The sequence below is a fragment of the Piliocolobus tephrosceles genome, chromosome 15, assembly GCF_002776525.5.
Source record: "Piliocolobus tephrosceles isolate RC106 chromosome 15, ASM277652v3, whole genome shotgun sequence".
In the NCBI taxonomy this organism is placed as follows: Eukaryota; Metazoa; Chordata; class Mammalia; order Primates; family Cercopithecidae; genus Piliocolobus; species Piliocolobus tephrosceles.
Window position 1 is genome coordinate 63,574,299 of NC_045448.1, and position 9,472 is coordinate 63,583,770.

The following is a 9,472-nucleotide window of genomic DNA, read 5'->3' on the forward strand; positions in this document are numbered from 1 at the left end:
GCGGGCGGCTGACCGCGGGCCTCGCGGGCTACTCCTGGTAGGGGCCTGCGCGAGCCTAAGGTGTGTCCCCGCCTGGGTTAGCGCTGCGCTCTGCGCTGTTTCTTTTCCTCTTAAAGCTTCTTTCTCACTCACTCTCTCCCTCCTTCTCTCTCTCATTTTTTCCCATTTCTCTCGTTCTTTATTCAGCTTTCTCTCTTTCTCTCCCTTTTGTGAATGGGCCGCGGTGTCTTTGTTCTGGAGAGAAGCGCCCGTGTCGCTGACTTTTGTGAACCAGAGAAGGATCTTGTAAAACCTCCTTTTCTCCTTCGTACGCCCCCACTCCCACCCCTCCTCCCCTGCCCCTTTGATTAGATGTTCCCTCATCGTCAAAAAAAAAAAATGTAATTTCGTTGGTCTGGCGGCCACTTTCTTTGAACATTAGCTCGCTTTCAGCTCCAACTTCAATTAGAAGGAGTTGATTTTGAGAGATCAACAAAAGAACCGACCAAAGCCTTATTAAAGGTCCTAAGAAGATCTCCCGGGTCCTTTGAGAAGCAGTTAAGGAAACAGTGTGCCCTCCATCATATTCTGTTACCGTATTTTATTCGGACTCCAAAGGAAAGTGTCGCTTGGGGGAGGGGGAAGCACTTTGATGAGCGGCCGCCGCGGCCCCTTTTCACTCAGCGGGCTCCCCCTTCCTTCTCCTCCTCCTCACCCAGCGCCCTGTCTGCTCTCCGCGCCCGACCCCGCAGCCCGGGCAGCACGGGTGCTCCCCACTGCGATGCGCCTGGAGGCTCCTTGACTCGCCCTCACACTTACTCCTGTGCAAACTTTTTACCCCGCCTGTCGGGGTGGGGGAGTGGGGGAGATTAGAAACAAGGGGTAGAAATTCTTCGAAAGGGAGTAAAGTGCCTAATTTTCAGGAGGAGGTGCCATTTAAAAGATTCTCCTAGCTCAGAGTTGGAACGAAAACTCTTTTTTGCACTTTTAAAAGTCCACCCAGGCAGACGTGTTTGGGAAGTTTGTTCCACTGGGAAATGGGCTTCGCCCGTACGAACAATCCGGGGAAATCGCCTCAAGGAGGCTCCTTATGCAGCATGTGGAAAAAAGTTGAGGGCAGGGGTCTGTGGCCACATTTTCCATCAAAAAGTCCCTGTTAGAGGCAGACTAGGAAAGAGAGAGAAAGAATGAAAAAGAAACTTTCCTATCAAAATGTTTGAATTAAGAAGTAGGGTGTACATGTTAGGGCAAGAGGACGCTGGGCTCCAACGTTTCAGAAGAAGCGCTTAAGACTTGCAAACACCCTTGGTGGGGACCGGGAACCCCGGGAGATGCCGATGAGCAGGTAAGTGGCTGCGCCCTCCCAGTGGGTGCTCTTCCCAGGCGCGAGAGTCCCGAGGCGCCGAGGAGAGATCTGCACGCCCGGAGCTGCTCCCGCGCTCTGCAAAGTAGCTTGCGCCGGCACGAGCCGCCCGCGGCGTCGGTCTCAGGTGGCGGCGCAGAGGAAGAAAATGCTGGGGCCCGCGGCGCCAGGAGAGGGGCCGAGGCCCGGGCTCCTCCAGCCCGCCGCCCCCAAGTCCTGGCGCCCACACCCGGGCGGCTGAGCCCGGTGGAGCGCGGGAGAGCAAAGGAACCGGTTCTCCAGCACCTCGCCCCGTCTCTGCCACTCCCTCCGGAGCGCCGAGAGCGCGAGAGAAGGGCGGGGGCGCCCAGGGCAGGCCTGGAGACCCGCGGCCCCCTCCGCGGCCAGGACTCGGGCTCTCCGCTCGCCTTCCTCGCCTAGCTCTGAGCCGCTTTTGCCAGCCGAGTCCCGGAGTTAGCGCGCTACCGAGGCGGGGCGGGCGGGAGAGGAGGGCGGGGTGTGGGGGGCGGGGGAGGGCGGGGGCGCGCGGAGGTAACCCCCGGCTCGCGCTGCCATTGCCCGGCTCCCTGTCACTCAGCCCGCGCGGGGACCCCGATTGGCGGCCTAGCCCCGTTACGCACTCGCCTCGCGTTCACATACCAGGGGAGGGCAGTAGAAAGGTGATCAATCTTCATCAGGCTACATTTCCAATCACCTAAACAACCGAGCAAGACAAGCCACTCCGACAAGGTAAATCGCTTGATTTATTTAGTTTGCAAAGTGACTCTGCAGGACTTCCCAGTCCCCACTGCCTCCACGTTGCACCGGGAGTGCCGCGGTAACGCCGAGCCACCTCCCAACTCTGCCCCCGAATTCTCCCCCTTGCGGCCCCTCGGCGCGATCCCGGGCGAGGCAATGTCCTGAGAACGTGTAGGGCTTAGCAAACAAAGTGTCTGTGCAATAAAGTGAAACCCAGAGGGTCACGCACAAAGCCACTGAAAAAAAAAGATAGAGGTGGGAGGAAGGAAGTTGGAAAAAGAAAGAAACCTGGGGTCCTAGACCAGCCGCCGGGGTAATTCCTGTGCCGCTCTGTTTTGCAGGTTGGCTGCCCGGCGGGTCTCTGTGAGAGATCCAGGTAGATGGTGAACGTCCCCGGCAGCTGAGGGCAGGTAAGGAGAAAGCCGCGGGACCACCCCGGACTCCGGGAGCGCGTTGGTTACCCTTACCTCCCCCTCCTCAAATGGATCCCCACTTCCCCGGTCACCAGCAGGTGGGCGGGGCTGGGGGAGCGGCCTGGCTCCCCTCTTGGTGAGCCGAGGACCCCGGGGCGCTGTCGCGGCCCGCCGCCCCCTCCCCCGCCTCCTCCGAAGTAACCAAGCTGAAGTGCTAAGTTTGGAGAAAGTCTTTGAAAACTCACGCTGCAGCTTCGCAAAGCCGTCGCAGCTTTGAGTCCCATTTTCCTTCGGCCCTAGAGCCCTGGCTTCTTCTCTTCTCGCCCCCTTCCTACAAGCTGGACTCCCTCAGCCCAGGTCTTGGATCCCAGAAGACCGGGGTGGGAACGGGGCGGGGTGGGGGGGCGCTTCTTTAGCTCTAACTTCTCTCCCTGAACGTCCTAGCTCGAGTCCCTGGCCTGCTTCACAGCGATCCCGCTAAGCGGGGTGTAGAAATGGCCCCCCAGGGCCCCAGGCCCAGTTGCAGCGCCCCTCCCGGACCCCTGAGCGTGCTGCACCGGGTTCCCGGCAGCGGCGGGGGCGAGGCTTCGACCTCCCAGCTCGGGTCTGCGTGGGCTATGCCGCTGAGGCCTAGTTCTCTGTTCTCGACCGTGTCCTGGGGCCGCGGGTTCAGCTACAAGGATGACAGCACGGGACTTGCTGCCCTCTGGCTTCGCAAATCCCCGAGACCCTTTGAGGTGCTAGGTCAGTCACCCTTCACCCCCTGCTGGGACCCTGTGGTCCGCAGCCCAGACTGGACAGAGAAGGCCGGGTGCGCGCTGGCAGCGAAAGACGCTGGCAGCAGCTGAGGCGCTCCCGACCTCAGGCCGCGTCTTGGGGTCGCCCCGCTCTCCAGTGGCCTCTTCGGCGTCCTCTGGCCCTCTGCGAGGCCTGGGCCGGTAATGTGGTTGAGGTGTGGTGGAATTCCGCGTCAGCGATCTTTCAGTGGCTGGGCACAGAGAGATCAGCTGGAATGGTGATTGCGGGCTCTGGGGCAGGGGTGCAGCCCTGGAGACATTTGAAGGAACTAAGTGTCCTAAGTGGACAAGAGGTTGAGGTGCAGTTAGCCCTCCACATTGCCTCACCTTGGCCCTTTGTAGTCTCTACCTTTTCAAAAACACTTGAAACAAAATGAAACAACCCCTCATGCTCCGGAAGGCCTGCCGTCCGGGCACCAAGTGAACGTTTGCTTGTGCAACATGAAGCTGGCTTCTGCCGGATTCAGAATTTTGCCTGGACTTGGGAGCTTGCATACTCCGCGGTTCTTGCTCTGACCTCCCCAGCCTGGCCCGGCTTTTGACTTCTCCTTACTCCTATGGACTCCCTACCAGTGTCTTTGGCTCATTCCAACCCTCGAGCCAGACGACCCAGAGAACTTTACTTTTCAAAGCAACTGTGGTTTCTGGGCTAAGGCCTTGTGGATTCCAGTTGACCACCCTGCGCAGTTCTGTAACCTGCCTTCCCTGTCTATCCCGGGGCAAGACTTGGCAGCCAAGTGGCTCTGATTGATGGTTTCCCTGTGTCTCGTATCTTCATAGGCCAGGCCCCCAGACGCATCAGACCCTGAAGGACTGCGGTGGGAGCCCTGCACCGCTTCTGGCCCCTGGTCCCCTGGATCCGTCGGGGCGCCTCCACCCAGCTGTTAGCATGATGTCTTACCTCAAACAACCCCCATACGGCATGAACGGGCTGGGCCTGGCCGGGCCCGCCATGGACCTCCTGCACCCATCCGTGGGCTATCCGGGTGAGCACCAGCCCTCTCGACCCTGCCTCAGCCTCTCCAATGTTGGGGCCCCCCAGACTGTTGGGTTTGAGTGCAAGCTTTGTTGCCGAGCAGGCCCAGGGAGTCGGCTGCAATACAGGGCCCACTGCCTGTTTACAATACAGGGCCCACTGCCGGCGCACGGGGCAGAGTCGTGGGCGTGTGAGGTGGGCAGGGCTGAGAAAACGCGCAATGTGCGCCTTCCTGGCCGGGTCACCGGCAACCTTTCTCCTGTTGTGGTCCCACCACCAGCGCAGAGCTCATTTACCTGCGGATTCGCTACCCAGGGGCAGCTAGTGTTTTTCCTTTTCCCCCAACACGGAATGTGTAGTCTGGACACTCCTTAGGCCCTGACAGAAAGAGCCAAACTTTCCTTATGCGAAGCGGCAGGCTGGACTGAAGGAGTATTCTTCCTTCCTAATTAAATTGTCCTCTAAATCGATGTCCTGCATCCATGTTTGCACTGCTGTAGAGGACGACCTGAGCCAAACCCGGGGTTATTTAGCTCTGGTTCCTTTACCCCATTTATTTTCTCCAAAAGTGTTTTTCAGGTCGTGTTTCTGCCTACCTCTTCCCCACTCCCTGTCCCCCAGACAGAGAGAGACAGAGAGACAGAGAGAGAGCGAGAGTGTGTGTGTGTGTGTGTGTGTGTGTGCAGGGGAGGGGGGAATGTTGAAGAAGGGAGATTGTAGACTTCTCTTACTTTTTTAACCTCTGAGAGGCATAAAGAGGGGCAGCCCTTGAATCTTGGAGACACTGGCTTCTAGTCGCACATCTGCACTTTCTCCCACCTGTGGCCTCTCAGGCTCGGCCGCCCGAGGGAGTGTCTTTTATTCCCAGTTCGGCTTTCTCTTGCGAAGGCCAAGCTCTGGGCCTGCCAGGGGCCTGCCCAAGTCCTCTATCGCTGGTCCGCGTGGCCACCAATGACCCGCGGCGCCCCCGCGTGTCCCCGCAGCCACTCCACGGAAACAGCGGCGGGAGCGCACCACCTTCACGCGTTCACAGCTGGACGTGCTCGAGGCGCTCTTCGCCAAGACTCGCTACCCTGACATCTTCATGCGGGAGGAGGTGGCGCTCAAGATCAACCTGCCGGAGTCCAGAGTCCAGGTGCGCACTCCCCGGGCTCCAGGGTCTCGGTAGGGGAGCTGAGACTGCTCGGGGAAGGTCTGGGAAGGCTCTTGAGGAGTTCTTGAAGAGACCGTCCTCTGGGGATGGGCTTACAGACTGGGCAGCCCCTCTCGGACTCCCCCTAGCGCTGGGCCCCAGCCAGGAAAGGGGGCAAAAGTTAAAGGAAATGGCTTAGAGCCCTGGATTCCGCCCTTAGCCCTAGAGCGCCTTTGGTATCCGTATCGAAAGTACTTTTTAGAATTGCGGGAGGACTAGGGAGGCTCCCGAATGTAAAGCGCCCTGCAGGCCTGACACTTGCCCCTGCTTCTTTGCCTGCCCCAGGACTTGGCAGTTTCCCTCAGAGGCCTGAATTCTGCCTCTGCCCTTGTCTTCCACCCTGGGAATCCTAGAAATGGAAGAGCGGAGATTGGCCGGAGCCTGGTGCTCTGCCTGGGTCTCATCAGACGCTTCCTCTGCTTACAGAGGATGCCAAGTGCAAAATCCTGCTGCCGGCTTTCTTATTTCTGTTTTTGAGATGAAAGGGTTCCGATGATAATGTTCGGATTCTAACTCAGAACTCTCCTCAAGAGCCATTTGTTTCGCCTACTTTACTGGAAGGCTTGAGGAGGGGGACCAGGAATGCAATGCCATGTGCTGGGGCTCTCCTAGAAGAGTAACCATTCCATGTGGTTCCCCACCTGGAGCCAAGAGTCCAACGAAATCTCACCCAGGCTTCCTTCCCGAGTCCCTCAAGTTAGCCTCTGGCCTTGCTCCTACCCCAACCCAAATACTCGCCCTGCCCAGTTCTGGCCTCCAGGAGCTGCTCAGTGAAACGGCTCTGGCCCTAGACTTGGTGACTGTTACACACTCTTCCGCTCTGTACCTCTCCGCTGTTGCCTGAGTTCTGTTAGTAGAAACCTGGGCCTCCAAACACACACGGGGCCTCCAAACATACAGGGAAGCAGCCAACAGCAGCAATTTAGAGATGGCAGAACTTCTGGCTCGACAGACTGAAATATTCCGCCCTAGGGCAGAGTTGCGGTAGAGGTGGGGAGGTGCACATCCCTGCTCTGGAGCCAGCTGAGGAGGGGCTTTGAGCAGAAGGATGGGGGAGGGTGGAGGAGCTGGGAACCGAGGTAGGGGGCAGGGTCTGGCCAGGCCAGAGACAGGAAGGGGCGGAGGCCTCGGTGGGAAAGGGTTGCGATATTCTGGGCGGGGAGTTGGGTTCAAGGGGCGGGGGAGCAACAAGCTCCCCTAGTTCCCCTTGACCCACTCTCCTCCCATCCGGCCCACGGCAGGTCTGGTTCAAGAACCGCCGCGCCAAATGCCGCCAGCAGCAGCAGAGCGGGAGTGGAACCAAGAGCCGCCCAGCCAAGAAGAAGTCCTCTCCAGTACGGGAGAGCTCGGGCTCCGAAAGCAGTGGCCAGTTCACGCCGCCAGCTGTGTCCAGCTCTGCCTCGTCCTCTAGCTCAGCGTCCAGCTCTTCCGCCAACCCAGCGGCTGCAGCGGCTGCGGGACTAGGTGGGAATCCGGTGGCCGCCGCGTCGTCACTGAGTACACCGGCAGCTTCATCTATTTGGAGCCCGGCCTCCATCTCGCCAGGCTCAGCGCCCGCGTCCGTGTCAGTGCCGGAGCCACTAGCCGCGCCTAGCAATGCCTCGTGTATGCAGCGCTCGGTAGCTGCAGGCGCCGCCACCGCAGCAGCCTCTTACCCCATGTCTTACGGCCAGGGCGGCAGCTACGGCCAAGGCTACCCTACGCCCTCCTCTTCCTACTTTGGCGGCGTGGACTGCGGCTCATACCTAGCGCCCATGCACTCACATCACCACCCGCACCAGCTCAGCCCCATGGCACCCTCCTCCATGGCGGGCCACCATCACCACCACCCACATGCGCACCACCCGTTGAGTCAATCCTCAGGCCACCATCACCACCATCACCACCACCACCACCAAGGCTACGGTGGCTCCGGGCTTGCCTTCAACTCTGCCGACTGCTTGGATTACAAGGAGCCTGGCGCCGCTGCTGCTTCCTCCGCCTGGAAACTCAACTTCAACTCTCCCGACTGTCTGGACTATAAGGACCAAGCCTCATGGCGGTTCCAGGTCTTGTGAGCCCAGGAATGAGGAGAAGAAACGCAACTACCTGCGCCCTCCGTGGTCCCCATCCTGTTGCTGCTGCTGCACCGCCCGCCTTTGCCTCGACTTCTCCAAAACTGAATTTTCACCCCCCAAAAGATGTCCATTGCCTGCACTGCCGCCCCCATTTTTGTGCCACTTGCTTGGGGGCATGTGCAAACCCGCCCTACCCCTTGGATGGGGGGACCGGTGCTTCGGCTTGGCCTACACATTCTGTACAGGAGAGATGTATTCTCTCCCCCCTTCAGCCCCTACTAAACTCCTAAGTCTCCCCTTCCAATCTTTCTGGACAGCTATTAAGCACTTGCAGCCTTCGGAGGCTCTTCGCTCTGATCCGCTGTTTGAACCCAACACTAATTTATTCTTTCTGGACGCTGGAGTCACTAACTGGCGTGTTTCTGCCCATTGGAGGACCCACACACCACTCCAAATCAAAACCACTAAGAGTTCCTCCCGCGCAGACTGCCGCCCCTTCAGCTGCCCTCGATTTTGCTCCACGCCTGCAGGCCAGAGCCTCTCGGCGTTTCTTCCGCCCCAGCTGAGTGCGCTGGGGCGCGCCAGGGCTAGGCCCGCCGGAGGAGCGCGCCCCCAGCCTTCCGCGCACAGAGCCGCATCCCGCCCCGCCCTGCGCTGGACTGGTTCAAGCTTCCGCCTCGGCGGGAATGCTGTACATAGTCAGGTCCGTTCCAGGGACCACTTAAAACTTTTTAGTTGCTGTTGGTTGGTTGAACTGAACATATCTTGTCTTAGCACCCAGGAAACAGAACTTTAAGATATATACAGCACATATATATATACATATATATATACACATATATAAAAAACAAAAGCAAAAAATATTTTCCCTCTGTCCGTTCCCCTTCAGCTCTTCCTCAATCAATGGCGCTTTTTCTTTTTCGGTTGTTGCAAAGCTGCCCTGCCCTCTTCACATCTTCTCCCTCTGTGTATTTATTGAAGAGAACCGCTTGGTTTTAGGAAGCTGGGCACGGGGTATCAGAAGTGTGGAGGAAACAGACAAGTTGGGGTACAGAGGTGGGGGCTGGGCAGGGGCGCAGGGCTGACTCCCTCACCTGGTCTAAGCACAGGGTCGCAATTCCAGTTTACAAACCTAAAACAAGAAAACCAAAACCAGGGAACAAAAAATAAAACAAAACAAAATCCGTAGAAGTACAGCATTAGGGTAAAACAGACAAACCCAGGCCCCAAACCCAGTTCCAACTCCTCTGTTGGCTTCTCTCTTTCAACACCCTTGTTTTGTCTAGTGAGTTTTTAGTGCACCTTCGTTCTCCGAAATCTGCGGAGAGCCCGCGCGCCTGTGTATCAATTTTGGCTTTGGCCGCTTCGTCCAGTAGGTGGGAAAGTAATTTGTAAATTTGATTTGTCTGATGTGAAGATCACAAATTACTTGTTGAAATGTAAGGCAGTCCCCCTCCTCCTCTTTATCTACATTAATTCCCGAAAATAAATGCAAATTAATGAACGGCTCGTCAGTGTTGCTCTTCTGATTCCAGCCTCAGGTCTTGGTCTCCGGGGGCTAAAAGCGAGGGAAACTCCGTGTTAATAACCCGCGTGTTAATGACCTGCGTGAAGCTGGAGGCCAAAGGATGAGGCGGGAGGACCTGGCAAGAGGAGCCCCCAGAAACTTTCGCTTAGGGAGTGTCTCCCCCCCCCCCCCCACCCCCCCCCGTGTCAGCCTGGCCTCTTCCCCCAGGCGTTTTGACCCCGCATCCCCCCTCGCCATCCAGGACAGAGACAGGTGTCAGGACTCAATTCCCGAAGCAATTCCTTTCTCTTCAGAGGCAGGAGCCTGGCACTGATTTCTTCACCCTAATTGCCTGCACCAGAAAGAAGAGGGGGAGGGGAAGAGGGTCGGGAGGCGGGAAAGGATAGCTCTGTAATGCTTTCAGAGCCGAGCCAAAAAGGAAAAGAAAGC

General features: G+C 58.0%; 1 protein-coding gene across 3 annotated transcripts; it reads left to right on the top strand.

Annotated features, from left to right (window-relative positions):
* The first annotated feature begins 1,975 nt into the window (after positions 1-1,975).
* OTX1 (orthodenticle homeobox 1) lies at positions 1,976-9,024 on the top strand. 3 transcript variants are annotated; one of them, XM_023224103.1, is made up of 5 exons: positions 1,976-2,071; positions 2,422-2,490; positions 4,071-4,276; positions 5,250-5,401; positions 6,700-9,024. In XM_023224103.1, the coding sequence occupies exons 3-5, from the start codon at positions 4,180-4,182 to the stop codon at positions 7,513-7,515; spliced, it is 1,065 nt and encodes a 354-aa protein (XP_023079871.1). In that variant the 5' UTR covers positions 1,976-2,071; positions 2,422-2,490; positions 4,071-4,179; the 3' UTR covers positions 7,516-9,024. The 3 variants fall into 3 exon arrangements, with proteins under 3 accessions (XP_023079871.1, XP_023079873.1, XP_023079872.1); XM_023224105.2 differs by having other exon boundaries at positions 2,004-2,071; positions 5,135-5,401; XM_023224104.1 differs by lacking the exons at positions 1,976-2,071; positions 2,422-2,490 and having other exon boundaries at positions 4,180-4,301; positions 5,242-5,401; positions 6,700-6,875; positions 6,957-7,022; positions 7,053-7,806.
* The last annotated feature ends 448 nt before the right edge of the window (positions 9,025-9,472 follow it).

Excerpts from the sequence above, each read along its gene's own strand:
- OTX1 (XM_023224103.1), top strand. The coding sequence starts at position 4,180 with ATGATGTCTTACCTCAAACAACCCCCATACGGCATGAACGGGCTGGGC. Across the intron at positions 4,277-5,249 it reads CCCATCCGTGGGCTATCCGG|CCACTCCACGGAAACAGCGG; the intron begins GTGAGCACCAGC and ends GTGTCCCCGCAG. Across the intron at positions 5,402-6,699 it reads TGCCGGAGTCCAGAGTCCAG|GTCTGGTTCAAGAACCGCCG; the intron begins GTGCGCACTCCC and ends GGCCCACGGCAG.